At 40.6% G+C, this 27973-nt stretch overlaps 1 protein-coding gene across 15 annotated transcripts in view; it reads right to left on the reverse strand.

The window, feature by feature from the left end:
- DMD (dystrophin) overlaps positions 1-27973 on the reverse strand; it is a 1006777-nt gene that overhangs the window by 622612 nt on the left and 356192 nt on the right. For all 15 annotated transcript variants that reach the window (XM_035114386.3, XM_035114388.3, XM_035114384.3 and 12 more), the window contains 4 exons: positions 13840-14028; positions 12802-12983; positions 4219-4369; positions 1072-1191 (listed from right to left, as the gene is read on the reverse strand). In XM_035114386.3, coding sequence (XP_034970277.3) covers positions 1072-1191; positions 4219-4369; positions 12802-12983; positions 13840-14028 — 642 coding nt within the window. The remainder of the gene's footprint in view (positions 1-1071; positions 1192-4218; positions 4370-12801; positions 12984-13839; positions 14029-27973) is intronic.

Raw genomic sequence — 27973 nt, forward strand, 5'->3', positions numbered from 1 at the left:
AAAAACAAAAGTATTCTTTGTTAGCAGTTGCAAGAGCTCCACACAAGGTCTGTGATCTCTCTTTAGAACTGTGTTCCCTTAAACTAGAAGCCAGCACCAAGCGAAACGATTAAAGGACACCCAGACTTGGCACTTCTTTTGATACAATAATGCCCAATTTGCATGCTGGAAGAGGCTTCATATGCTACACCAAATCAAAACAAGATGACAAAGTCTGCTTGAAAATTAGCATGACTTCAAAGAGAAGCAAGAATTGCACTGCTCCGAAACACAAATCAACTGTTTGACAAGATGCAAAGTGTTGAAACAATCAGACTGATCGAATAACAACATTGGTAAGAATTACAACTGCGAGTAGCAGAACAATTAAATATTAGGGGCTTTTGAAGTAATCTTTGGCAACATCAAATAATAATAAAATATTCCCTTAAGTAATATTGACATGAAGTAGGTACCTTCGATGTACTCTTTCTAAGAGCCTGCTTTAAACATTTTTGTTTAGGTAAGCCTATTCAGGCACATATATATTGGTGTGCTTTTAGCACTTTTTAGTTTACTGTTAATTCTAATTATGCTTTAAATGTTATAAATTGCTTGCTTTTCACTTTTTATTGATAATATTTCTTGTAAATTTCATAGAGGTTTTATTAAAATCACTTTTTTATTATTTATTATTATAATCAAGCAGCATATAAATTTTGTAAGGGAGGGAGGGGATGAGTGTGTGAGGGAGGGGATGAGTTAAGAGTTCTTCCTGGAACATTAGCATTTCTAGTGAGATCAATTCCACCTTCACTTATATTCGCCCTTCACCCTTCAGGCTGCCATACAGAGAGAAATGTCTCCAATATGTTGAAGGCATAGATGGGAAAGAAAGGAAATAGTTACTCAGTCAACATGCTATATACACTTTTTAAAAATGAAGATTTTTATAGACACTCAAGTTCATGATGTAAGAAAAAACGGTAACAATTCATTACTTTAATTTATGACAAGTTCTTATCACAACAGAACCGTTTCCTGTAGAATGTGTGATGCTATTTATCACAAACATACGACTTTAATAATTACCTGAAGTTGTTGTTCTAATGCAGCTGTAGCTTTGTCTCCACTAGCTTCATCTACTACAACAACCATATGTGTGAGGGAATTAACCTTGACTTGTTCCTGCTCCAAGGCTTCTTGAATGGCCTAAGACAAAAAAGGGAGGGGAAAACCACACACACAAATCCTTACATACTTTGAAGAAGACTAGAAGTGGGAGGGGGGTCAATACTGTGAACAGAGCTAGCAGAAATGTATGCTTTTACAGTGCCACAGCACTTCTGTTTCCTCTCTCCCTCTTGCCCCCGCATCTTTCCAGAGGGTTTCCTCTGATTTTGAGCATGCAGAGAGGGAGGCTGCATAGGGGAGGAGACCATAAAGTTCCGGGAATGTTGGGTATCACCCAATATATTCCACATTTTCACAAACCTTCAAGATATGCAATCCTAAATATTTTTACTAGGCAATATAGTTGCAATCCTGTACACACTTACCTGGGAATAAGCCCCAATTAACTCAATAGGACCCACCTTTTGTCAAGGGCACTCCCCAGCCAAAGGAATGCACACACCAGATAGTTAAATCTTTATTGTCAAAGTTGGCATTTACAGTCATTTCTATGGCTCTGAATACCCCTCCCCACCAGTCTAGCATCTAGGCAGCTATTCCCAGGTCTGTGCTCTATGGAGCAGTTGCAGCAACAGGAGACAAGTCCCCTTCCACAAGTTTATGTACCTTCCCTCAATGGGCTGTATGCATGTAGCCAGAGACAATACCTATGTGGAAAGCTTCCTCTGATCATCCCTCTTCAATCCCCTCCTGGTTCTGGGAGACAGTGGTACAGGAGGGGTGGGGATGCACCCAACCCTACATTTGCATGACTTGCCTCTTCCTCCTCTTCTTCTGACTGATCCTGTGCTCCACCTCCTAGCTCTGAAGCTGCCTCTGCTTCTTGCCTCCTACCTAGTACCGTTCTCCACAATTCATTGACCCCCTCTCCGGAGTCGGACTCCAGCCCCACTTCCCTCTGCACTCATCTGTGTCCTGCCAGTCCCTGACACCTTTGAGTAAACACACACAACATTATACTACAAACATTACAATTACTGTTGTGCTTGGCTATGAAGATCTTCTAGCTGTCTCTTTCAGAGTGCAATAATAATGTTTCCCTTAAACAGAGTGTGTGGACTTGCCTCTTTCTCTGGTGGGAATGCTTTTTTTTATTAGCACTCATGAGTCTGGTATTAAATGTTATACTGTATTGACTTCTGAGGAGCTTCCTTTGATGCTTTTCATCAGCTAAGATGTAGAACTTTGCCTCACCATTGCTCAGCTCTTTTATCCAATTGCGGGCAGGGGGGCAAGGTGTGAATCAAACCTAAAAGTCCTGGGACCTTTCACAGGTTTCGAAGGCTTGGATAAAGGGGATATAATCAATGCTTTAGGTATTATAATCAATTTCATTATTTTTCTCTGGGACTAAAATCAAAGAATCACAGCCCCAAAATGGTAAATAAACACATAATTAAATAATAAAGTGTACCAGGACCAAGAAAATTGGTCTCTTTCCTACAGTAGCTCTTCACTTTCTATCTAGGGCAGGCATCCCCAAACTGCGGCCCTCCAGATGTTTTGGCCTACAACTCCCATGATCCCTAGCTAACAGGACCAGTGGTCGGGGAAGACGGGAACTGTAGTCCAAAACATCTGGAGGGCCGAAGTTTGGGGGTGCCTGATCTAGGGGATAGAATGTTTTTCATGACAGATTAAAAATTAAATTATGAAATGCAACAAAAGAATCCAAAGGATATAAGAAAAAGCAGGACTGCTCTAAGGTAACTTTCCAAACTCTATTTTTGTCCAATCTCCATCATTGCTCCTGTTGGGCATAGCTGCCAAGTTATCCCTTTTTTTAAGGGAAATTCCATTATGCTGAATAGGCTTCCTCGCGAGAAAAGGGAAAACTTGGCAGCTATGCTGTTGGGAGAGGAAAGTGGAATTTGTACAACAGAATTCATTCTTGCAAAATTCAGCACATACAGAGGAAACCAGTATGTTGGATGGGATGCAAGATTATGGTAGCTTGATGTATTCAAGAGAACACTGTCAACATATATTGTTTTGTAATATCATGTACCATATTTGATACTGTCTAAGAAATGACTTATGCCAAGGAAATAATGGCAGTGGCACCATCCTTCACCAGAAAGAAAGAATAACTTAATCTCATGACACTTAAAATGGTTTGCAACAACATATATACAGGTTACACAATTCAGTATCCTGCAATCATAAGCCCTGAACCAAAATTGATTTGTTTACATGTTCAATATGTTAATCAGACTGAGTTTGAAAATCAACAACTTCCCAGCCTCTTTATGAATAATAGTATATTAATTGTCATTCTATTTTAATTAGTCATGAAATGTAAGTTGCATTCATTTATAATGTTTTATGTATTTTATTTATAGGAGGAATCAAGCTGTCAACCAAAGTAAACCCATTCACTCAAACTGGATATAGGCTTAGGCTTGCAGTCTTTACGTATAGCAGAAGCTAACAACAACAAAAAAGACAGCCATACTAAAGTCTTTTGTTCACTGTGTGCTAGCTCGTTGTTTTTATAATTAAATTCATTTTTCAAAAACATTCCACATCTTTTCCAATACAAAGGCAGGCACTCAGTTAGAATACTTTACAGTGCTCGGGGGCTGCATGCTCAGAATCCCAGCACTGCTAATGAGATTAGAAATCCCAATTATGATAACTAATAGTGTCGATTTGCAACTGGAGGACTCTAGAAGGAAAGTACGAGATAGCAAAAGAAACCGGGGGAATAATAAAATCTGAAATGTTATTATTGTGTTTTCCAGTAAATAGTATATTGAAATTCCCTTTCCCCTTAGCACCCCAGCCCACTTTTTATTCTGTGAATAATGGCTGTGTGAAAGAAAGAACAAAATGATGAGAATCCTGGTCTTATTAATAGAAAATCCAGAATTTCTGTGTCATGTTCTGAAGGTTTTGTTCAGATTCAATCTGAATTCACCTTTTATTAAATGTTTCAATTTCCCAAGAATACTATGTTGGCATTTTCTCAAATATATATATTTAATTTACATACTGTATCCCCTTGAAACAAATGGACTCAAGAAATTTATTGACTTTGCTTACCTTATGCTCTTCTATCTGGCGCTTTAAGTCCTCCAAATCGGGTCCCAAGGGCTCTGACTCTATCCTTTTTGTTCTTTCTTCTGTTTTAGCTAACCATTCAGAGAGTTGGCTTAGCTGCTGATTTTGTAAATCCATCAGAATGCGGTGCAAACTGGGAAAAAATGTTTTTAAAAGCACAGTGAGTTAAAGTCAAGAAGATGTAACATAAGATACATCTGCCCATTGTTTACCATAGGCCACAATTCACTGTTTACCATAGCCTCCTGTTAGCCATACCAATAAAATTTTGATGAGTTCACAAATAAAGGAACAGGGTGTGGTTGCTTCCATGCTATAGTCCAGGGGCCAGCAAACTTTTTCAGCAGGGAGCTGGTCCACTGTCCTTGTGGGGGGCTGGACTATATTTTGAAGGGAAAAAATGAACAAATTCCTATGCCCTACAAATAACCCAGAGATGCATTTTAAATAAAAGCACACATTCTACTCATGTAAAAACACACTGATTCCTGAACCGTCCATGGGCTGGATTTAGAAGGTGATTGGGCCGGATCCAGGCCCTGAGCCTTAGTTTGCCTACCCATGCTATAGTCATTTAGTGCTGCTAAGAAACTGATTTCTTTTCTATTTTAACCCATTTACATTTCTTTATTCATTTATTATATCCAGCATTTCACCATTTGGTTTCAAAGTGGCTTGCAGCAATATAAAATACATAATATTGAAAATGTAAAGCATACATTAAACTCCAAAATTGAAAATCTCAAGGAAACGAGGAAAAAATGCAAACACCTGAGAAGCATTCAGGGTGCAAAGGCTTAATTTTATCTTATTCTACACTGCTCTGATAGCTTTTGGCTGTGAATAGGTTTATAAATCTGCAAATATATATAAATACTTCCCCTCAATAAACTTAAATGGAAGATTTAGTTATAGCATAACATAGTACAAATTCTCCATGGCCAAGGCTCTTCTGCATGTGCATTGCTGCCATTGCTGCCATCTGAACACTGACCAAGTAGTGTGGAAAGGTAACCAATATATTTATCCCCCTCCCCCCAAAAAAGGAAACTTGCAGAGGTGTGTGAAGCTAGCATTCCTGACGACCCTTGGGAAATTAGGCTGGGGGATGTATACAGCCTTTGGGCTGCAGGTTCTCCACCACAATTCTATTCTATTTATGAAATGTTCCATTCAGCAAAGGTTCCTTCCAATGTTAATTGCCTACTGCTTGCAATTCTTCTCTTTTATTGCTTACTGCTGTGTGCAGCAGTGGCATTACTAATGGAAAACATTGCTGATTGTTCCTTATTGTTATAGTTTATGTTCTAAGTTTTGATTGTTGAATTATTTTATTGTTTTGAGTTGTGTGGGACCACCCAGGCAACTGCTGCCACTAAAGGACATGCCATTAAAGGGCAGAAACCAAAGGGCAGAACCTGCAAAGAAAATATGTAATTAATAGAATCCGTTCCCTAATATGTCTCAATAGCACTTGACATATCCATACTAGGACCAAAATTCAATTCAATTTTCTTTTTAACATGGACCACAAAACAGATCTAGAATAGGTTGTGAGAAAACACTGGAATATAATTATTTAGAATCATAGAATTGTAGAGTTGGAAGGGACCTCAAGGGTCCCGCTGCAATACAGGAATCTCAGTTAAAGCATCCATGACAGATGACTATCCAACCATGTTTACAGTGTCATTTAGATGCAGCATAAAAGTTATATTTAAAAAGATGGTGACATGAAATAAAAGAGAATTTCCTTGAAGCAGGTATGTGTTTAACGGTAATCAGTGGCAATCAAAATTATTTTTCCTTAAGACCCATTCATATTACAGTATATTGATGTTACAGCATGCTAGAACACAGAGATTTCTAGTAATATTTTAATGACAGTGAAATGGCCAAAGTGTTATACTCATTATTCAATAACCAGTTTTAGGGCTCACAAAAGTCAACAACTGGACTATTGAAAGGGCAAAATCCTACTCACTGGAAATGTCAATGAAAAAGAATTATGCCTCAAATACTATTCACTTTCCATATTAGAAAAGCAATACTTTGCTTGCCTTTAGGGAATTTTCAGATTATGGTCATGATCCACAGAATCTCCTTAGGTTTAATTAGAACATGTGAAGAGAAATGAACAAAACCATATTGACTTAAATGTTGAATACTTTTGGGAATGGTATAATCTCACTGTATTAACTGATTTCCCTATACTGTACAGTATAAAAATTTCAAAGAAGCAAATATTTTGACTTCTGATAAAGGGTCAAATCCAGATAGAGATCCAAGTCCCTGCAAAAACTGTTGCAACACAAACAACTACAGCTGTATTGTGTGAGACAAGTATGTCTCTACCATTCCCTAAATATCCCAGGGCAATTTTTTGCATCAGTACTAATGGGAAAGCAGCAAGAGTAAGAATACAAACAGTGGTGGCTCTTTTCCCCCTTCTCTGTCCTACAAAACAACCCTACATTTTGAATCTGTAACAGTTGTTGGTTTGATTTTGAGGGAGGGGGGTTGGGGGGAGAAGGGAAGTAACCTTCCCAAACAATTCTGAAGACTTATAGCGGGCTGTCAATTCTGGAATGCTTTATTATTGAATTATATGACGGTTAATAATACATACCATGGGATGAAACTTAGAATTGGGCAGAGAAGTCCTTTGTCAATTCATATTTGTTTATCTAAGCAAGGGATGAGATACCTCAAGCATGGGGACACCAAATGCAGCCCTCTAAGGCTCTCTGTTTGGCCCTTGGGATTCTCAGAAAGCCATGCCTTCCCTCACCAGTCACACTCAAGTGCTCTATTGAGCCATTTTGAGTTCTTTGTTTTTAGTTTCTGACCACCAGTGTGCCTCAACTACATTACAAAAATAAAGAGGACAACTCTTATCATGTTAAACTAGTGTTATTGTTTATTATTTATCTTTCTTCACCACCCCACAGCCCACAAGTTCTTTTTAAGACCATTTGAGGGATTTAGAAGGACTAGCCAATTCACAATTTCTTCTGGGCTCTTAGGCAACTCTGAATAATGTGTTTTTGATAGCCTCAGATAGCTAAGGAAAAGTCCATATATTTATAGACCCAGTATTTCAAATTTACTGTTTCATTATGTGTCATATTACATCAAACTGTGGTGAAATGTTGCTATTTACTTTAGTAATCAGCTTCCGGTCTCTCAGCCCAGAAGCAAATGGATTTCAATTACATACAAAAAAGAATTGTTACGTTATGGCAATGGTTTAATTATAACATGGTATATCAATGTTTATTGAGACAAGCAACATTACAGTTGAAAGTGATTTTTAAAAACTATTTTTTCACCACTTTTTTGTCTGAAGCTTTTCTCTAACCTTTCACACATTTATTTTAGCTAATTCTTAACAGAAGGTCTAATACTGAAATCTAATTTACCGGTAAGGACAAATATGAAATCTTTGCAATGTACTTCGATGTTAAACCTTTTTGTTCTCAAAATATCCGTAACTTAATTTGTCATGGCAAGACCTTTTACTAAACAGATTCAATTTTTAAAGCCTTCATGCATTATTTTGTTGCCAATTATGCAAGGGAGTCAAAATATTGGTATCTATGAGGGCAGTAAGCTTTAATGAGTAGGTGAAAAACCTTTAGCAGATTAACCGGTAAGGAGCAAAAGTAAAAACACAATAGTTCAAATTTTCTTTTGTTCTGGTGCATTATTATATTGATGAATAAAAATATATTTTAAAAATAACATATACACATTTTCCTTCTAATAATTCTGGTTAATAAACTTGTATCCCAGTAATGCTGTCAAGATTAAGGATAGGCACCAACTCTGGAATATTTATATCATTTAATGTCATGAGATTCACCATCTGGCATCACATGACATTGCAAGTCGTGATGATTATATTTATTTATTGAAAGTAGTTATATGCACCTGTTCAGAGTCCCCACAGAATGGTTTACCTAAGATTGTTGCAACAGTATTACGTCCTGTCCCCAAAAATTGACCATAAAATTGAAATATGACTGTTTACTTGGAAGTTGCAACTTATTTTTCCCTCCTCTCTTCAGGGTAAGAAGTTCCTATGGTGGCAGTTAGAAGAGAGAGGGACCACCACTGGGAGCTGAGTGGGGGAAGTTTATCAGATTGTTCTTCTCCTCTCCCATCAGGGTAAGATGGCAGACTGTATTATATATGCCACAGCTCGAACTATCTATGATTCCATTCTATGACCAAGTATTCTTCCAGCACAGGGGGGTAATCTCTGATCCCCAATGTCTGAACCAGTCATGCCCAGCAATTCTTGCCAGTTTTGCTCTTCAGATTACTAGGGTTTACTGCTTTCCCAAGGCTTTACCTTACTGATTCTTCTGGGCATAAGTAGCTTTATTTTGATAGAATGCTTTCCTCAATCAAAATAATTATAGTTTACCCAAAGAGAGGAAAATGATATACTATTACATTCTCCTCAAGCATTTATTTACTTCAAGGACAAAACTGATTATCCCAATAACTTTCATACTGTTGGGAGCTTGTCATTTAAAGCAAGTGATGCATATCGGGGCAAAAGAATTTGCAAGCTCACATATACACTGAACTGTTGGTGACTAACCAAAAAAGATTTTGGGAGTCATGATCGATAAACACCATTGAAACTTTTAACCCAGTCTGTGCCAGAAATAAAAGAAACTCCATACCAGGAATTACTTATTCCTCTAATTCTATTAACATTTGTAACCCACATTTCTTCCTTACTAAATGGAGCAGATGACGAACCATGTAAAACACCATGCTTTGGACCTGGGGTTGGTGATCTGACACTAAGTAAAAGCAAAACTAAGGAAGTGCCATGGTCAGAACACTTCCTGGTGCAACTGGACTTTTCTGCGATCCTTCCCCTCTGCAGGGAGGTGGGACTGATTCGGATGGTCCGCCCCCGCCACTTAATTGATCCAAAAGGTTTCCAGAGAGTGCTTTATCCCATGTTGATGGCGTTCCAGCTGATTCCCTGGTGGCCCGCTGGAATGTGGAGTTAGCCAGGGCTATTGACTGTTTGGCTCTGAAGTGCCCTCTCCGATTGCATGGAGCCCGGACAGCCCCATGGTTTTCCACAGATCTGAGGGCAATGAAACAATCGCTAGAGCGCCGCTGGCGGATAACTCATTCTGAAGCTGACCAGACATGGGTTAGAGTTCATTGTCGAGCCTACCAAGTGGCGGTAGCAACGGCGAAGAAGACTTTCTACACCGCCTCTATTGCATCTATAGAAAACAGCAGCAGGAGACTCTTTCAGGTGGTTCACAATTTAGCAGAACCACCTGCTCTATTGGGGCCCTGTACGGGGCACATGATCTCCTGCAATGATTTTGCAAAGTTTTTTTGCAGATAAAAATAAAAGTACCTCTTTATATAGCACAAAAGAAAGAAACAGCTGCCATGAAAGATGGTGACGCTCACCAGACGCTCACCAGCATGGATTGCTTTAAAACAGGAGTGGCTAATCCTCCTTTTGGCACCAGGACTGCAGTCACCCAGGGTCAACCATGTAGGACCACATACCAGTGGTGGATGTGGTCAGAACACACTGCCATGTACACGTGTGCACACACACACAGAAAATAGTTTAACCGATGACTGTGGATGGGGGAAACATAAATCCCCTTTACTATGCCCACCGCAGTCCTGTGTGTACTTAAAAAAAAGTTTTCACTGCTTCTACTGAAATCAAAGTAGTCTGGGAGAGCCAGAAAATGTGCTTGAACCATTAGTTACCCTTGATTTACAAGGTGATGAGACAAATTCATGGAAGAGAGATCCATGGGAGCTAAATGAAACCTCCCCATTAAGAGGCAATATCACCCCTAACAAGCAGTTGCCTGAGAGGCAACCATAGGGGAGTGCTCACCTTCATACGCAGTTTACAGGCTTCCTTGAGGCATCCTGTTGGAAGCAGGATGTTTAACAAAATCTGGACTGTTCCAGCAGGACTATTTTATGTTCTTTTTTACAAATTAAAACCCCATTTTAAGAATAGTTTCTACCAGTGAGCTGGCAGCTTTTTAAAACCCAACTGATCTCTGTGACCCTGTGAATCTGGAATCAATCTGTACTGTATACTCCAGCTATAGATACAGAACTGATTTCAAAGCACACCAAATACCCATTACATATATATTTTAATGTTGACCTGTCCGAGGACACTGCGAACACACAACTAGGGCCAAGTTTATTTTAATAATAGAATAAGTACATAAATACTGTTCCGTTTTTAAACTGGCAGTATTTTTCATCAGTCCTTGCAATCCTGAAATTATTTAAACACTGTTTATTTGATTGGCAATACTGTCAAATCTTTTTACAGGTAGGTAGCCGTGTTGGTCTGGATCGAAGTAAAATAAAAAAAATTCCTTCAGTAGCACCTTAAAGACCAACTAAGTTTTTATTTTGGTATGAGCTTTCGTGTGTCAAATCTTTTGTTCTTATATAAGTATGGGTCTCGTACTATTTTAACAATACACCTTTTTCCTTAACAAAATATGAGAAGAGATCAGGAAATTATAGTTTTGGAACTGGAGTAGAAAGCAGCACGCCCAGTTGAAATACAGTTATCAACCATAACTGTATTAAAAAATACCTAAGTTGCTTTTAAAAAGAAACCTACAAATATATGACAAACTCTCATTGCAATATGGGAGCTCCATTAATCGAGCTCTACTATAAACGATAATCATGCCATTAATCTCATCATAGCTTATCACACTGTTCTAGGCTGTTTTTTTTTATCTTCTGTCAGATTTGTGTGATTCTGAAGTAAAATTCCAATTGAACTAAATCAGAAATGGCTTTGATTATCGCTCTTGGAACTGCTCTCACTCACTTAAAGCACAGGGTACACATCTGACTAGCTTCAGTTTTCACATCCCTTGCTCTTGTGAACTCCAAGATGGCATGAACACTTTATCTGAAGGCATATCAACCAGTTCTTTGCTGTTGGTCAGGTATAAATCCAGAGTAGTAGAGTCCCTTGTTGCTTTCTTTACCTTCTAAGAGATTAAATTGTCAGCAAGACTACGCAAGAATTAATTGGACAATGTTCTGTTCCAGATGATGGTCCATGTAGAACAAGGGTTGTAGTCAAACAGGAGGTTCATAACAATCACAGTCAAGTGACAAAGAGCAGGAACGAGCAAGGAAAATCCATACCGAGCATGCCCATGCTTTGATAAGCTAAATCCAACAGGCGCAAAGTAAGGCATGACATACAAGAGGGTCAACTCCTGACAAAAGTTTTGAATCTTGCTTCAGTAGCAGCCTGATTGACTCAATCAACCCCTAGTGGGGAGAAGCTCTTTAGCTCAAGGGGCCTTACCTGTGAAGAATGCTAGATTGGAACTTCTGGGATGGACATATCAGAGTTGGAGAATGGCAAGACAACTTCGTATACCTACATCGTGTGCCAAAACTTCTGGGGCAGTGAGGAATACATGGGGCATCTTTGACAATGGTTCCCTCAAATCCATGGCCTTCTTGCCCCAGGGGGCACAGCAGAGAGGAGTCTGATTGTGGGATCTTTAAAAATGTTCCATTCTCAGCAGTTAGACTTCAGGCAGATATTAGGCTGCTTGAAACAGCACATTACTAGAAACAAAATAAAAAAAATATTTCCAGTAGCACCTTAGAGACCAACTAAGTTTGTCATTGGTATGAGTTTTCGTGTGCATGCACACTTCTTCTAGTGACTTCTGTTTCAGTGTATCTGAAGAAGTGTGCATGCACAAAAAAGCTCATACCAATGACAAACTTAGTTGGTCTCTAAGGTGCTGCTGGAAGGAATTTTTTTAATTTTGTTTCGACTACGTCAGACCAACACGGCTACCTACCTGTAACCCATTACTAGAGTTATTCAGGAAAGGATCAGCCGTGCTTTCCAGCAGTCTGAGCAGCCTGTAGTATGCTGTTTTGCTTTCTTTCAGTTGCTACTCAGATTCTTCCAATGGTGTTTCCATATTGGCATATATATTCTTAACATAAAATGCAGTTCCCCATCCTTTTATGTTGGATACATTCCTTTTGAACAGGGTATACCTTTCAAGTGCTGAATTTCAATCATGAGACTCAAAGTCTCACTGATACCTATCAGATTATATGGTACTTTTCTTTCTGTGTTAGGATTGCAAGTTGCCGTGCTTGTTTCCTACACTTTTGACTGCCAGCTCTGAAACGGCCAAGGCTGTTTATTCACATAGATAGGGATAGCAAAGATATGGAAAGCCCCCATTCCCTTCCTAACCAAGTGTAATAACAAGATAAAAGTCTATGTGGGAATAACTTTTGTATTGAGTGTGAAACTTTTCTAAATAAGGCCTTTTAAAAATGTGAGCTTGCAGATCTGTGGCTCTTGTCCATCTGTTGTATTCCAATTCCATTCTCTTACAATCAACTTTGATGCTCATGAAATTGCAGCAAAAGCAAGAGGAATACAACAAAATCTGCACCAAATAGCACACTCTGCAACAATATTTGCACCAATTACAAAGGTGTTTGCCCAAGTTTATATTTACTCACTTGCTCTGTTTTTCCATACTTGTGACCCTGAGATTTTCCCATCGTGAATTAAGAAGATTCATTTGTTCTTGTATTTCATTTTCTTCGTCTTCTGAAAGCTTCCCAAATGACAGAAGTTGGCTGCCTATTTGCAAAACATCACCAACACGTCCCTGGTGAGCTGTTAATTCCATCATAAAACCCTTCAAAAACAATTTTAACAAAGATTACCACCAGAGAAAGAAAGACGTATTTAGAAATTACAGATTCTATTGAAAATTCTAAACTTTATTCAATAAAATGTTTTGACAATAATTTTAGACTTTTGAATACAAACAAATTTGGCTGTTGCTAGAACACAGTCTTTTGAGCAAAAGCAAAAGCAAAACCAAAGTACCAGTTGAATATCAAGCTTTTGGTCTTAATGCGCAAAACAGATAAAAGATCAGCAATTAGCAGACGGTGAAGCATTTGTGTTGGTTTTTCAATCTGTGTTGTTCACACATACCCTGTTTCCCCCTTTTTAATACATAGTCATAAAGTAAGCCATGGCAGGGTTTTTAAGCATTTGAGAAATATAAGACATACCCCCAAAATAAGCCATACTTCCGCGCCATGGAAACCAACCCCCACAGGCACCTCCACTCACAGAGTCACTCCATGCGGCCAAGAGCTCTGCTTAACAGCTGATCGCGCTCCCGCCTTGCTGGCTGCATCCCCGTGCTCCGCTTGCCACCATCGCTGGGCTCACTGCTTCTTCCTTGCCTGGCCCAGCCAAGGAGCTTGGAGCACCCTGCAGCGGCGGGGGGAGCGCCTGAGCCAGTGGCCTCCGCCTGGCCTGGCCAAGGACGCCTGCTGCCCCGCCGCCCGGAACCGGTGGCTGCTGCAGTGCTGAGCACTCAAGAGAGCACAGCAGCGCCCTGAGCCAGCGCCCTGAGCCGTAAAAACCGTACCAGTAATTAAAAAAAATAAGACATCCCACCGAAAGTAAGCCACCCTGTGTTTTTTTGAGGAAAAAAAGTTATAAGACGGTGTCTTAAAAAGGGGGAAACACGGTACCTCGTGGGTGTGAAACTGCTCTTTAACTTCTTCTACATCAGCGGATATATCTCCTTGTGCTTGCAAAGAATCTTCAGTAGACAGAAGCCATGAGAGTACTTCTTCTAATGCAGTTTGGTAGCCTTCCAGATCTACTTCTGTATCCATGGGTGAAGTTGCAAATAACCTCTGTTCATGTGTTTCCAAATGCTGCACACAAATAAAAAGGAAAAAAAGGCTTTTTGAGCATCATCCAATTAATCTGGGATCAAATAGTTCTTCTAGCCTACTAAATGGAATGCAGTTGTTTTAATTCTACGTAATAGTTTCCCTTTGGCATCAAAATCCTTATGAACATTCTTTGAAATATCACTAAACAAAGGGACTGGGAGGAAAGCACAGATGAATATAAAATGAACTATAAGTCATTCTTCATGCACACCCCTGTTATAAATTCAAGTATATAAATATATCTAATTTTTATGAACTGTGTAGAGCTCACCTCCTTAATTTATTGATCTCAGTATGATGTCCAAGCAATTACATTTTATCTGCATGCAAACAATGCTACCCAGATGCAATAGAAAATATTTTAAATTAAGGTTTACATGCATGCAACAGTGGGCTAAAATAATTCCCTCATACTTATTGAGATTGCAATTTACAGTTTCTGAAAACTGTGTGTCAATATACAAGTGCAAGTCTGCAGCAAGGTGATTGTAAGATGAAAGCATCTTCCCTTAGTTTCAGAACCCTGTCTGCCTTCCAGAGCCAGCCCACCCATGAGGCAACCACATCAGGCAGAAGGATCCATAGGGGCAGAAGACCCTGAAGCTAATCTTTATTCCTCCCTTGTTTCTGATGTATATTCACTTGCCCCTTCTCCCCTGGTGCAGGGACATGCCATTTTGAAGTTTGCCTCAGTTGCCAAAATGTATTGGGGCAGCCTTGCTTGCACACACAACACACACTGTAGTTTGTTAAGGGTTTCTCGGAATTGCAATTTTGTGAGGGGTAAACTACAGCGCCCCAATTTTTTGAGGGAAAGAATGTACTTTGAATGTACTCCTGGTCATAAGGAATCACCCAAGACGTCTGAGGGAAGTAAAACTAACGAAACTTCTCAACTGGCTTCTGTACATCTGTTAGGGATACAGAATTTCTCACTTCATGTGGCGGGGAGAAAGCCTATTTATTTGTTTGCGTCACATACCAGTCTTCCATACAAGTCAGTGGGGTAGACAAGATCAGACTGTAAACACAAGAAAGAGAGTAGGTAGGTATATCTTGAGCGATGGAAGCAGTATGGCTGAGGTGGTTGTGCAGTTTTCTCTTTTGTTGTAAATGGCCCTAAAGGGAAGACTTACATTGTTCTGGCGTGGAAGTGTCACAGGGTATACCTGCATGAAGCTTACATACCCATTCACATACCCACAGCCAGGGGAGATGCACAACTTCTCCTATTGCCACCTCCTTGCTATTCAGGACTATGTTATAGAACACCCTGTGTTTGATTGTGCAGTTTATGGTATGAAAAATCTCTGCTGAACAGAATATGTGGTTGCTACATAAGATTATTAAGTGCATTCATTTTTAAACTAATCAATTCAGGGCAGTCTGAAATATTTCCAAGATTACATCCCTCCCACACTAATGTTCATGTTACACACAAACAAAGAATCTGCAAAAGCCAAGAGGAAGGGGATTCACGGAAGCTTCCTCTCACACGCTGGATAGAGAGACCTACTAAAATGGGACTCTAACCAGTCAAATAGAGCCCATTCACCATTCCCCCTCCCCCCACTCTTTCCTCTCTAACCTAATACTGCATGCAACACTAATGTCTTACAACAAATGAAACTGATCTGTAGAAAACAACTTGAGTTTATTTTTGTAAACTTATAAATCTTTAACAAAAGTATATATATATATATATATATATATATATATATATATAGCCTCAGAAACTGTGGCCTTGATCCAGTAGGGTGAATAAAGTAGAGGAAAGTAAGCACTAATTTATCCCAATTTACCAACATGGGGCAAGGGTGTGACGCTGGAGGGTTACTAAGAAACACAACAGATAAGATTAGTGAGAAATGGGGATGTGAGCCATTGTTAGTTTTACATTTCCTACTTTTTTTGAAAACAACCAGATTTGTGGTTCTGTCTATTTATCTAGATCAGAATATATCAATGTCAAACTAATCCAAATGATTCAATATTTCTCAGTGAGAAAAAAATTAATTTTAACCATCCTGTAACTTTAAAATAGCAATTTTAAAATTTGCATATGAAGTAAGGGGAATGTAAAAAGAAAGAAAGATCCTCTATATTACTGTCCAGACTGGAGGACTCAAAGGATTTTAAAACTTTAATTCAAAGTAAATACGGCTCTAGAATGCCTGTGACTTTCAGAAGCTTAGAAAAATCAGACAAGCTTGGCAGCTGTTTCCATTGATTCACAGAGCCTATAAATAGAAAAGTATAGATTTACCTGTACTGAAAGCTTATCTATTATAGTATTAAATTTAATATTTCTAACCTCCTAGAGCCTCAAAAACATGCACAATGTGTTTGTGCACTGGTGATGTTGTCTGCAGAATCCATACAGCATCCTCCTGCCTCAGAGCAGGGAGGCAACTTGTTCCCTTGCACCAGCAATGCTACTCTTTCATCAAAACATGTTCCCCTGCAAGCCCACAACAGAGCATGGGATAATTAGCTAGTCCATAGCTACCAAACAACCTGAATTTAATGTGCATTTCCCAAGAACAGAGAGAGGATGATCTAAAGGGCAATGCAGATCCAAAGCCGATTAGCAGATAAAGAGGTTGAATGTAGCACAACATGCAACCCTGCAAGAGTGCATCCAGGGTTAATAAATCTGTAATGTTGCAATTCAGTATTGCCCAAATTGACTTAAATAATCCATGGCATTTGAACCAATTGCAGCTTTATTTTCCAGTGACAAAGATGTATACTAATCCATCTACCATTTGTAATGTTCTGTGTTACGATTTCTCAATAAAATATGTGAGGCGTAGCATTAAAATGAATCAAATGTATCTAAATGTATAACCCAAGAGGTTTTTGCTTAGAGAACAGGATCAGATTTACATAGGGTGGAGGACCATCCTCCAATTAATTTTAAGTATTATTTCAAGCAACATTTATTGATCCTTACATTATCTTTGAAGTGAAGAAATGAAATGAGTCCAATAAGAACCTCCTGCTTCTAACCAAATCTCATAGTAAGTCTGATTGACTGAAAGCAACTTTAGGATCCACTGTTAAAGCAAGATCAAAAAGCTGACAGTGAAATGAAACCAATTTAAATAAATCTAAACTGAGTTTAGTGATGATGGATATCAACATTAAGGATAATTTAGATAACACCATTTAACTTGTTTCAGAACAACGTTTTAAAAGTAAGCTTCTGTTTAACACCTTGTTATTTAGTACCAAAATTATGTGCTCTTCTCAACACTTTCTGCCAGTACTGCAATGAAAAACCATTTATTTAAATGTGATGCAAATAACCTGAGTAAAAGAACTGCCTTCCCATAGTTCAGGGGCTAATATCTCCAGCTGCATATCTTAGCAGCAGGCATCTCAATCAATATGTCCAATTTTAGCAAAGGTCTAAAAGTAAAGAGCACGTTTCCATGCACTGCTCTTGTTCGCCAGAAGCGGTTTAGTTATGCTGGCCAAATGACCCGGAAGCTCTATGTCGGCTCCCTTGGCCAGTAAAGTGAGATGAGCGCTGCAACCCCAGAGTCGTCCATGACTGGACCTAATGCTCAGGGGTCCCTTTACCTTTACCTTTAAAAGTAAAGAGGAAATTGCTTAAGGAGTACAAATGCAAAGTCACAGAGTGTGGGCTGAACATTTTTAGTTCCGGGGAACTATCCATGTCTTTGTTCAGTTTGCCTATTATGGCTTATCGGCACTTCCTCTTGCCCTGCAGCTTTCCATGGGGAAAACCGCTCTTTAGTGCACAATGAGAGCAAACAGCAATTTGGGTTTTCTCCAGATTGCCACAGATCTCTTTTTTGAATATGACATATGTCATCACAAGGAAGACGATGCTAATTATGTTCTTAACATCAATTTCCCACTGATTTTCCAGAAATATTCATCAAAGGGAAACAAACATTACTCTCAGATATACTGTACTAATTCTCTAGTACAGTGGTACCTCGATTTAAGAACAGCCCTGTTTACGAACTATTCAGTTTACGAACTCCGCAAAACAGGCAGTAGCGTCCTGGTTTGAGAACTTTACCTTGATCTAAGAACGGAAGCCGAACGGTGGAAGGACACCGGCGGCGGGAGGCCTCGTTAGGGAAAGTGCACCTCAGTTTAAGAACGGTTTCAGTTTAAGAACGGACTTCCGAAACGTATTAAGTTCATAAACCAAGGTAGCACTGTAAAGATCAAGTATTAAACAGAAAACTTTCTTGAATACAATGAAATGGCAATGGTATGATAAGTAGCTGTACATGCTGTGGAAGAAAACACAAACTAAGAATCACTTCTTATATAAATGCATACTCCAAAAGGGAATTGTAAAGTCAGAAAGCTCAAATATTGAACCGGATGACATCAAACTGAAGATGCCAGAGAGGTCTGTATATTCACTAGACCTTTCTACACTTCAGCATACCGACTGTGATTAGGCAGGCAGTTACTCTGAAAATTAATGACCCATTTTTTGACTGCAATACCCCACAAAATCTGCTTGCAGCATAATTTTAAATATATGATAAAATCACAAAGAAATGAAAGAAAACTTAAAAAAACCAGAGCCTGGGAAAATGGGAACATCTCAACCACTTGCCTCAAGCCTTACAAAACTGGAGACCATGGAGATTCCCGGAAACAATATTACACAGGATAGGTGCCACCACTGGAAAGGCCTCTCCTGTAACTCAACTAACTGTGCCTCTGAATGCATTCAGACACAGACAAAAAGTGAAAGCAAATTCTGAGGTGCATACCTAAAGATGTTAGGTGTGAAGTGAACCTTATGTTATTAAAGGTAGTTCTAGGACAAAAATGATCTCAATTAAATTGAGTCTTCTGAGAATCCAAAATAGCAACTAGTGGAGGCTGGTTCATTGGGTAGAATGGAGCACAGGTCCACCAGCTTCAGCCTATCCTTAACCAGTTTCCATCTTCCTGCCTTCTTACAACCAATCCTTGGGACGCCACCATACCTGCCAAGTCTGGGTCGTAAATATTCGGGATCGGCAGCGCACGCATGACCGCAAGTTGCGTGACGCAACTTCCGGTGGCGCTTCGCCCTTCTATGGGCACCAGAAAATGGCGGCGCCAGCACCGGAAGTCGCTTCCGTGCATGACCGGAAACACGTAAAAGCGACTTCCGGCGCCAGTGGCGCCATTATCTGGTGCCCAAAGAAGGGCAAAGTGCCACCGAAGTCGCGTCACACAACTTCCGGTCATGCGCGGAAGCGACTTCCGGCACCGGCGCCGGCATTTTCTGGTGCCCATAGAAGGGCAAGCGGCACCAGAAAAATGGCCGGGTAATTAGGGTTGCTAACAATTGCATTCTCCTCCACTCATAGCTGCCAAGTATCCCGATTTAAGGGACAATACCGGGATTTTTCGCTAAACGGGAGACCGCCGGGAAACGGTAAGAAAAAAGGGGTTTTCCTGGCGGATACGGGATACTTGGCAGCTATGGACGCCACTGCCTGTGACAGCTTCCTCTTCCTTCGTCTCAATGTTTTCCTTGCAGAACACAGCAGAGAGGAAGATAGGGACAAAGCAATCAAGAGTGAGCTCTGCCTTACATTGTTTCTGGCTCCTCCTACAGTTGCTGTTCTGCCCTCCCAGAGTAAATGGCCATCAGCCACCACTGATAGCAGCCACAAGCTGACACCCCTTTCTAGCAAAGTCTGTCAGTTCATTTTCAAGTATAGCCTAAAAGGGAAAAGGCAACAAACATTATGAGTTCCATGTCACTAAAGATCTCATTATGAATCTATTACACTCCACTATATCAGAAAAACTAGATCAGCATATGCCTATTTATATCCTACAGTGGTACCTCGGTTTACGAACACCTCCCTTTACGAACTTTCGGTTTACGAACTATCCTAACCCGGAAGTTAGTAAACCGAGGTGCCGGAGGTCTACTGAGCGTCCGATGCCTTCGGGGAGGCCGGGCCTTCGCTCCGATGCCTCCTGGAGGCCCGCAGCGAAGGCCCGGCCTCCCCGAAGGCATCGGAGCAAAGGCCAAACCTCCCCAAAGGCATCAGAGCGTCGGATACCTTCGGGGAGGCTGGGCTTCACTCCGATGCCTTTGCGGAGGCCGGGGAGCATTTCCGTGACTGGGCTGCAGTCACGAAAGTGCTCCCCGGCCTCCGCAAAGGCATCGGAGCGAAGCCCCAGCCTCCGGAAGGCATCGGAGCCGGGACTTCGCTCCGATGCCTTTGCGGAGGCCGGGGACCGCTTTCGCGGCTCCCCGGCCTCCGCAAAGGCATCGGAGCGAAGTCCCGGCTCCGATGCTTTCTGGAGGCCGGGGAGCGTTTCCGCGACTGGGCTGTGCAGCCGAAGGCTGGGGCTTTGCTCCGATGCCTTTGCGGAGGCCGGGGACCGCTTTCGCGGCTGCAGCCCAGTCGCGGAAACGCTCCCCGGCCTCCGCGAAGGCATCGGAGCAAAGCGGTTAATCCGTTCTAGGGGGTGTTTTTCCTCGTCTAGAACGGATTAATCAACTTCCCATTACTTTCAATGGAAAGTTCACTTCGGTTTACGAACACTTCGGTTTATGAACCGACTTCTGGAACCAATTGTGTTCATAAACCGAGGTTCCACTGTATTTACATGTCTGCAAGAACTGTTTATCAAGAAGAAGAAGAAGAGGAGGAGGAGGAGGAGGAGGAGGAGGAGGAGGAGGAGTTTGGACTTGATATCCCGCCTTTCACTCCCCTTAAGGAGTTTCAAAGCGGCTAACAATCTCCTTCCTCCCCCACAACAAACACTCTGTGAGGTGAGTGAGGCTGAGAGACTTCAGAGAAGTATGACTAGCCCAAGGTCACCCAGCAGCTGCATGTGGAGGAGAGGGGAAGCGAACCCAGTTCACCAGATTACGAGTCTACTGCTCTTAACCTCTTGACAGCTACGGCTACCCAGAGTCCTTCGCACCACCATTTCGCCGCCACAGCTTGGCTCTCCTTCCCTCCACAGACCCGCACCCCCTCCGCAGGGATTAACATATTCAAACACCTCCTAAAATCCAACATAAACTCTGCATTTCCCCTTCGCCTAAGGACAAGCATATGCAACCCTTGCCTAGACATCTGCATTTCCCCTTCGCCTAAGGACAAGCATATGCAACCCTCGCCTAGACAATTATCACAGACAATTATCATAAACTCCACCAAGTAACGCAGCCCATTTTTATACAGCCTTACCATTTTATACAAACCTTATACAAACTTGCTATGAACTTTTACCTTCTCGTGATTATATGCTTGCTTCTTGTGATTATATGTCTGCTGGCCTTATGTGCCTTAAATGTGAGAAACCCCTTATATCCCTTGAAAGGCGTCCCTCCCTATATGCCTAAGAACCTAACCACAACCTCAGTATTACTCTTGATTAATTAGACTAGTGTTCCTCTGTATTAGAAAATAGGTTTGTTAGTATCTCTTTGTATTAGAAAACCACTGTTTTATATTTTAGAACTGTATACGTCAGGATGTATTAGAAATGTTTTCCATACTTATTTTCTGTGCAACCCTTCTCTGACCCCAAGCCCCCCTGAAACCTCCCCATCACCGTCCCATACCCAACGAAGGAAGACACGGACAATAGAAAGATTAGCTTGACAACTTTATTCAAATAAATTGCCATCCTCAACGTAGCCCACCCTTCCATGGCCTGGAGGAAAACACTGCCGGGCGGACTTCCACCCCATGGAAATCGCCAGGAACTGCCCCACCTCTGCACCCATCTCGACTGATTGCCCTTTCTGCCAAACAACAGGGAGCACCATCAACGACAGGAGAAGAGAGATTGACATCTCTCCATCTGAAAGGAGAAGTCATCTCCGCACCCAGCTAATCCGATCTCCCACCCGTCGCCCTTGTCTCCCCCTCCCTCCTAGTCCAGAGATTTCCATGCATGAACAGGAGGGTATATAGGGGGACTTCACCATTTCCCGGGGGTTCCTTCCTTCTTTCCGGAGGCAGGGACCCTACAGCTGTAGCTTTGCATTCTGCAATAAAGGGATCAGTTTGTTTTTCCTGACAGCATCGTGTGGTCTCTGTCATTTTCCCGGCGGAGCTGAACTTAGTGCAAATTTTGGAGCTTCCGACCCGCGTCTGTCCTTCTTAAAAGGCAACGCATTTTGGGGTACATTTTTCATAACAATATGGCGAGCCAGCCAGGAGACTCCGTTTAGCCGTACTCTTGGGGCGCCGTGGTTGGGGAGCCCAAGCGCACCCAGCCATTTGCAGGGGGGATCCCCTTCCCCGACTGTCCCTGGAGTTCTGGCCTAACTGGGATCCTTAGCGGGACCACACAGGGAAAACAAACAGGATCCAGACGGCCGTGGGGGTTGTTTTCCAAGATTTTCTTCTCCTGTTGTCGCGAGGTGATCAAGCTTCAGGAAAAGAAGGCAGCGCGCTGCGACGTGAGTATCAATAGGGAAATTGGCTTTTCGGGGTGGGAATTGTCACAGCAATCAAACTCTTTCCTATTTTTCATAGCCAAAAAACCCAAAGCCCGTCGGAGTCTGCCCAGGCTGGAAGGTTTTGCGGCTGCCCTTTTCCTCCCCAAGGCTTGTTGTCCGTCGGAGTTTTGCCCAGATAGCGAGCCTTGGCAACTCTCCCTTCTCTCGCTTAGCTATCCCGGGTGAAGACGCCCCTCTGCCATGGCGACCTTTTGTTAGGTATGACCCATGACCAGAGATTGCAAGTGCGCCCGTTCCCTTTTCCTACTTTTCATTCCTCAGGTCCGATCTGGCATTGCGTAGGCAAGCGTTCAGTAGGACCTGAGTCTAGAGAGCAAGAGGCAGGGAGATTGCTGTGGCACTATTAAATTGTGGGTGGGAATAAGGAGTCCTCCTCGGAGTGTGTCCACTTTCCTAGAACGTTTTCCTAAGGAGACTTTCCAAACCCCATTTTCCCTTAGAGAGCCCTTTAGCAAACCTTCCCAAACCCACTTTCCTATCGGAGTCGGTCCACTTTCCTATCGGAGTCAGTCCACTTTCCTTAGACGTGCCCCAGGTTCCCCAGGAGTCCCGTGAACCCCGAGAGACCCCAAGGCCCCGTCGGAGACCGCCCAGGGCTAGAACTTGCGCAAGTGCCCCTTCGGAGACTGACCAGGGCAAAAAATAAAAATAAAAAAAATGGGTGCACCCCTGTCCAAAGAGACAACTCTGCAGGCTTCAGGGGAGAAATAAGCCCAAGGAGAGCTTACTTCCCGTCTGAACTCTGATAAACGCCTCCAATTGTATTTAAGAAATGTTTCAGGGTCTAAAACAAGAAAAAAACCAAAACAAAATGCAAGCTTGCTTAAATAATTTTTATGTAAGGGCTTGATCAACCCAAAAACATGGCAAATATTAAAAAGAGTGGAAGTAGTGTGTAAAGGTTTGTTTTAAAGAGGCTGTAGAAGGTTTTTTTTTCTCTCTCCAAAAGTATAAAGAGGTGTGTGTGTGTGTACCTACCCATTTTTCAACAGAAAAGAGGGGCAGGATGAAGGAAAATAAAGAGTTGTAACTTTGAAAATGCTTGCTCAATGCTTTGAAAAAATTTCGAAACTTGAAAATATTCACTTCATAAACTCCAGCTATAAGTGGATAAGAGATGTACTCAATGTTTAGAAATGTTGTGGGGTTGTGTTTAGATTGGCCACAACATCCATAGACTGCCTTCTTAAGTGTGCATAGTTAAAACTGCCAACTTGTTTTAAATTTCTAGTATAAAGAAACAATGTTGAACCAATCAATCTTAAACATGATAAATATGAGAATGAGGTGTGCAAATGTTGTTATTGAGAGAGGCTACAAAGGGGAGTCTTTCTCCAAGTGACTAGAGGAATATTGACTAAAGGAAAATTGAACAGCTATTCCTATAAAGGTGATTTGTTTGTCAAAAGTAGAGCTTCCATAGCCAGGAATTGTCTATCTGAGTCTAGTTTTAACTTTGATTGTGTTGGACAGAAGGGTTATTGTCGGGCTCCTGATATCAGTCTCTTAAGGAAAAAAACTCATCTGCTAAAGGGTTCTGTATAAAGTTGGTATTTTCATTCAAATCTTGTGAATCCTGTATCTTAGAGGGTTAGACTAAATGACCTCAGGGTCCCTTCTAACTTCCATTTTAGAGCTATGTGAAAGGCAATGTGTCTGATGTGGTGATGGGTTGAAATTCAGCCCAGCTCTGCTTTCTGGCAAGGAAAGATTATTGGTTTTCAGAGTTGGAACAAGAGTGTCATTGTTGTTATGGAGTGATTATATAAGTTTTTATCACTTTCTCTATTAAGGTTTAAAGTTTAAGCACATATGAAAGTCTTGAACATTTCCCAATCTTTATCCAATCTTAAGATTTGCTAAAGGCTTCTATATAACGTTGGTACTTTTAATCTTCCCCTTCCTTATTTTTCCCTTAGTACACACGTGTGCTTCCGTGATAGGGCATAGCCCGTGTTTCCTTCCCAGTCAGGCATCTGTACTCAAATGTATGTGTATCCTAAGGGCGGTGATAGTGTTGAGATCCCCATATTTCAGAAGGGGTGGACTAGATTACTCAAGCACTGAAAAGTGAGTTTAAACTCTGGTGGCTTAGTGAAATGGCCTGAATTCAGTCAAGCTTTACTCTTTGGTGGAGAAGGATGGAAAGACAGATTTTTAAAGTTTGGCATGAAGAGTTTGAGGTGCCACTTAGAAAGAGGTAGAGATGGTATATCATACATTGGAAATGAATGTCTGGTGTTTTTCCCCCCCCCCCCCACCATATTGTCGGCTATTTTTTAACTGCAAAACTCCAGCCAACAGTTCAAGCACATACAAATTCATAATCAAGCAGAATGAGCCTTGACCATCCCTGTACATAAAGGCCAGAAGAATTAGTCTGGAAGATGGTGAGGCCGAGATGAGTAAGAATGTTGAATATCACTAAGTCTGCTCTGGCCATATTACCCATAGATAAGGGGCAGAGAATTTAGTCTGCCATGGCTGTAATAAATTAATTAAAAACAAACGAAAACATTTGCAATTACGAATTCACCCCGAACCCTGTAGATAAAGGGGGCAAATCAAGATTTATTTTGCCTGGGGTATGAGATGTTTATATAGTACAGTAAACATGGCTAATTAGTGCCATGACTTCATTAAGGAGTTTAATTTGACCAAACTTTTATTGCAGCTTTCTTGTGAAAATATTGGGTTGGGTTGTCTGTGAAAATATTGGGTTGTCTGGATGTTGAAGTTTTATATATTTAAGGTTTAAGATTTATAAGCCTGCTTCCTAAGCAGCAAGGAACAGGAAATAAGAGGTGTCAGAAATATCTCAGGACACAAAAGCTAAAGAAATGAATTTAAACTGACCAAAGAATTTAATTTGACCACTTTTGTTGCTGGTTTGGTGGGAGTGTAAATTGCTGGGTTTCTGTGTAAAATCTAACCTATTCACCCTTCCCTACCTCTTTTCAAATGGTGACTTAGCCAACAGCAGCAACACTTTCAAGTGGTACAATGGATTTCTGAATCATGAACTTTGTACATGCACAGAGGCTATGCCAGCTTGAAGAGAAAAATAGAGAGAAAAAGGAGGTTAAAAACAAAACAAAACAAAAACAGCAACCAAATGCTGAAGGGCCTGTGCCATGCAGGGGAAAATTTGTTTAAATTTCCTTATGTGTCTTTGACTCCAGGGGTCACTTGAGAAAACAAAAGGGTCAAGTGTTGGACCATCATTCCAAATCTAATATGCAAAATTCTTTCCAGAGGTAAATATCTCAGCACTCCCACTTTGAGTTCATCGCTTGAGTACTTTCATCGCTTGAGTACTTTTTGTTGTTGTTTGTTTCCCCTTTCAACAGGATACTGATTGTGATTTTAGTCAAGGGCTTAGAAAAAACTCCAGACTATGCAAACCAAGGGTCTGCTCCCCCTTTCCAATGGGTATTCAGGAAGCACCTTCAGATACTTATCTCGCATTTGCATTTCACCCCAAGCATTAACTCCTGCATAACCTCCCCCCTTGCAAAGTTCCAACCTAACATGCAAAAATTATTCTCACAGCTTTCCCAGGAAGAACATTTCTAAAGGATATGTGAACCTTTAAGAAGACTAAACTCCAGTAACAAGTGTTTATTTTTTCCTTTCTCCCACAAAAAAAAAAAAGGGGGGGGGGAAGTGAAGAGATACAAACAGTAATTTCCTTTTTCCTCTTTTATTATTTCTCTTTGGCTTTGACGCTTCTCTTTAGCTTACAAATAATCTGCTTCCATTTATTAAAACAGTTTTTCCATTATGTCTATGAAATTAATCTAACCATACTTGTACAACTTTAGATTGCTACTCTTTATTTTCATTTGAGATGCTCATTATTAGAAATTGTGTGTTTTAGCATTTATTTATTTATTTTGGTTCCTCATATGTCAGTGTTTTGTTTTGTTATATTTTGGGGCATGTCCATCAGTCCATCACGTGGAATGCCAATATTAACCTGTGTGGTCTTTATAATGTCTTCATATTATTTGATAATAATTTTTTTTTAATCTGAGATTTTTGTGTCAAGTCCTTCTTAAAAAAAAAAAATTGTTGTTTGAGTGGTAATCTAAATATCATTTTGTTTTTATTTATGCATTTTTTCTATTTCTACTTTTTCTTCCTGTACATACGAATGTAGCATCTAAGTCATTCTTTCCTGTAAATAATAATAGTAATAATAATCCCTTTCAAACAGGATACGCGAACCTCAAAGAGAATTCAGAACCACACATGGAAAATGTTAATAACTTATCAATTGTGTCCTAATTAACAAAATTGTTGTCCTCCACAGCCAAACTAGGTGAAGTAAATTAAACAGACTGAGTAGACAATAACAGCAGTAATTAAATATGAATGATAATAATATTTAAATGAATAAAATGCTTAACTATGATCACATATTATTTCCAGCTTCCCAAGAAGAACTTTATAGAATATTTTCCCCTTTATTATTAACTAATTATATCTTCAGGCCCCAACCCCCTACAGGCCTATTTTCAAAAGGATGTTTTACAGGAAATCAAATGCTAATACCATCCCCTCACCACCTTACCAACCTGCCAATGCATCACAGTGGCCACAACAATTTATTCCCATAAAAGACTTGAGAAACTAAGTAATTGAATTATGAAGGGCATTTTATCTCTTAGCTATAATGTTTCAGCAAGGTTTAGAAGTGCTGTTAACTTCCTCCCAGTGACTCAAAGGCAGACAAGAAAAGCCCTTGTGCCCAAGGTTGGAAATACATGCAAAAGCAGCAAGAATTATCTCAAGTTCACCCAATTGCCTCAAGATATACAAATGGTGTAGACCTAACAATGTGAAGGTTTTATGCATTATGTGTTATTATGTAGGAATGCTGAAATGTGTCAAATGGGACGGACAAGGGGGGGAATGAGTTACAAGGATATTTCTTTTTTTATTTTAGACTGTGCCCTCAAGACTGTGCAACTGATATATAATTATGTTTTATGTTACGTGATATTCTGCAGAAACCTTGACCTATGTCTGACAAGTATATGTTATTTCCACATGGGGGGGGGCATTTTTGTGTGTAATTGCTTTCATGTTTTATGTATAGTAAGTTATTGTATAGTGTAACATTCCTTATGCACCCAATGGTGGTATTATTCCTTATACACCCAATGGAGGACTCGCCCAATGGAGGACTCATGTTTTCTAAAAGATCAGGCTATTGCATAGTCCATTGTTGAGATTTAGATCCATTTATGACCACATTTCCTTATCTCACCTGGCACTTTGTAGTGTGCCAGCCTTCTTTTTACCAAGAAGCAGTTTCAGGATTCATGAAACCAGCAGATACAAGAAGGTGTATATGCCTTGATTTACCTGGAATGATTCCTTATAGAATTAAATTGACCAATTTGGACATGTGCCCTTTTCAGA

This window comes from Zootoca vivipara, chromosome 4 (genome assembly GCF_965207765.1).
Source record: "Zootoca vivipara chromosome 4, rZooViv2.hap1.1, whole genome shotgun sequence".
NCBI lineage: Eukaryota > Metazoa > Chordata > Lepidosauria > Squamata > Lacertidae > Zootoca > Zootoca vivipara.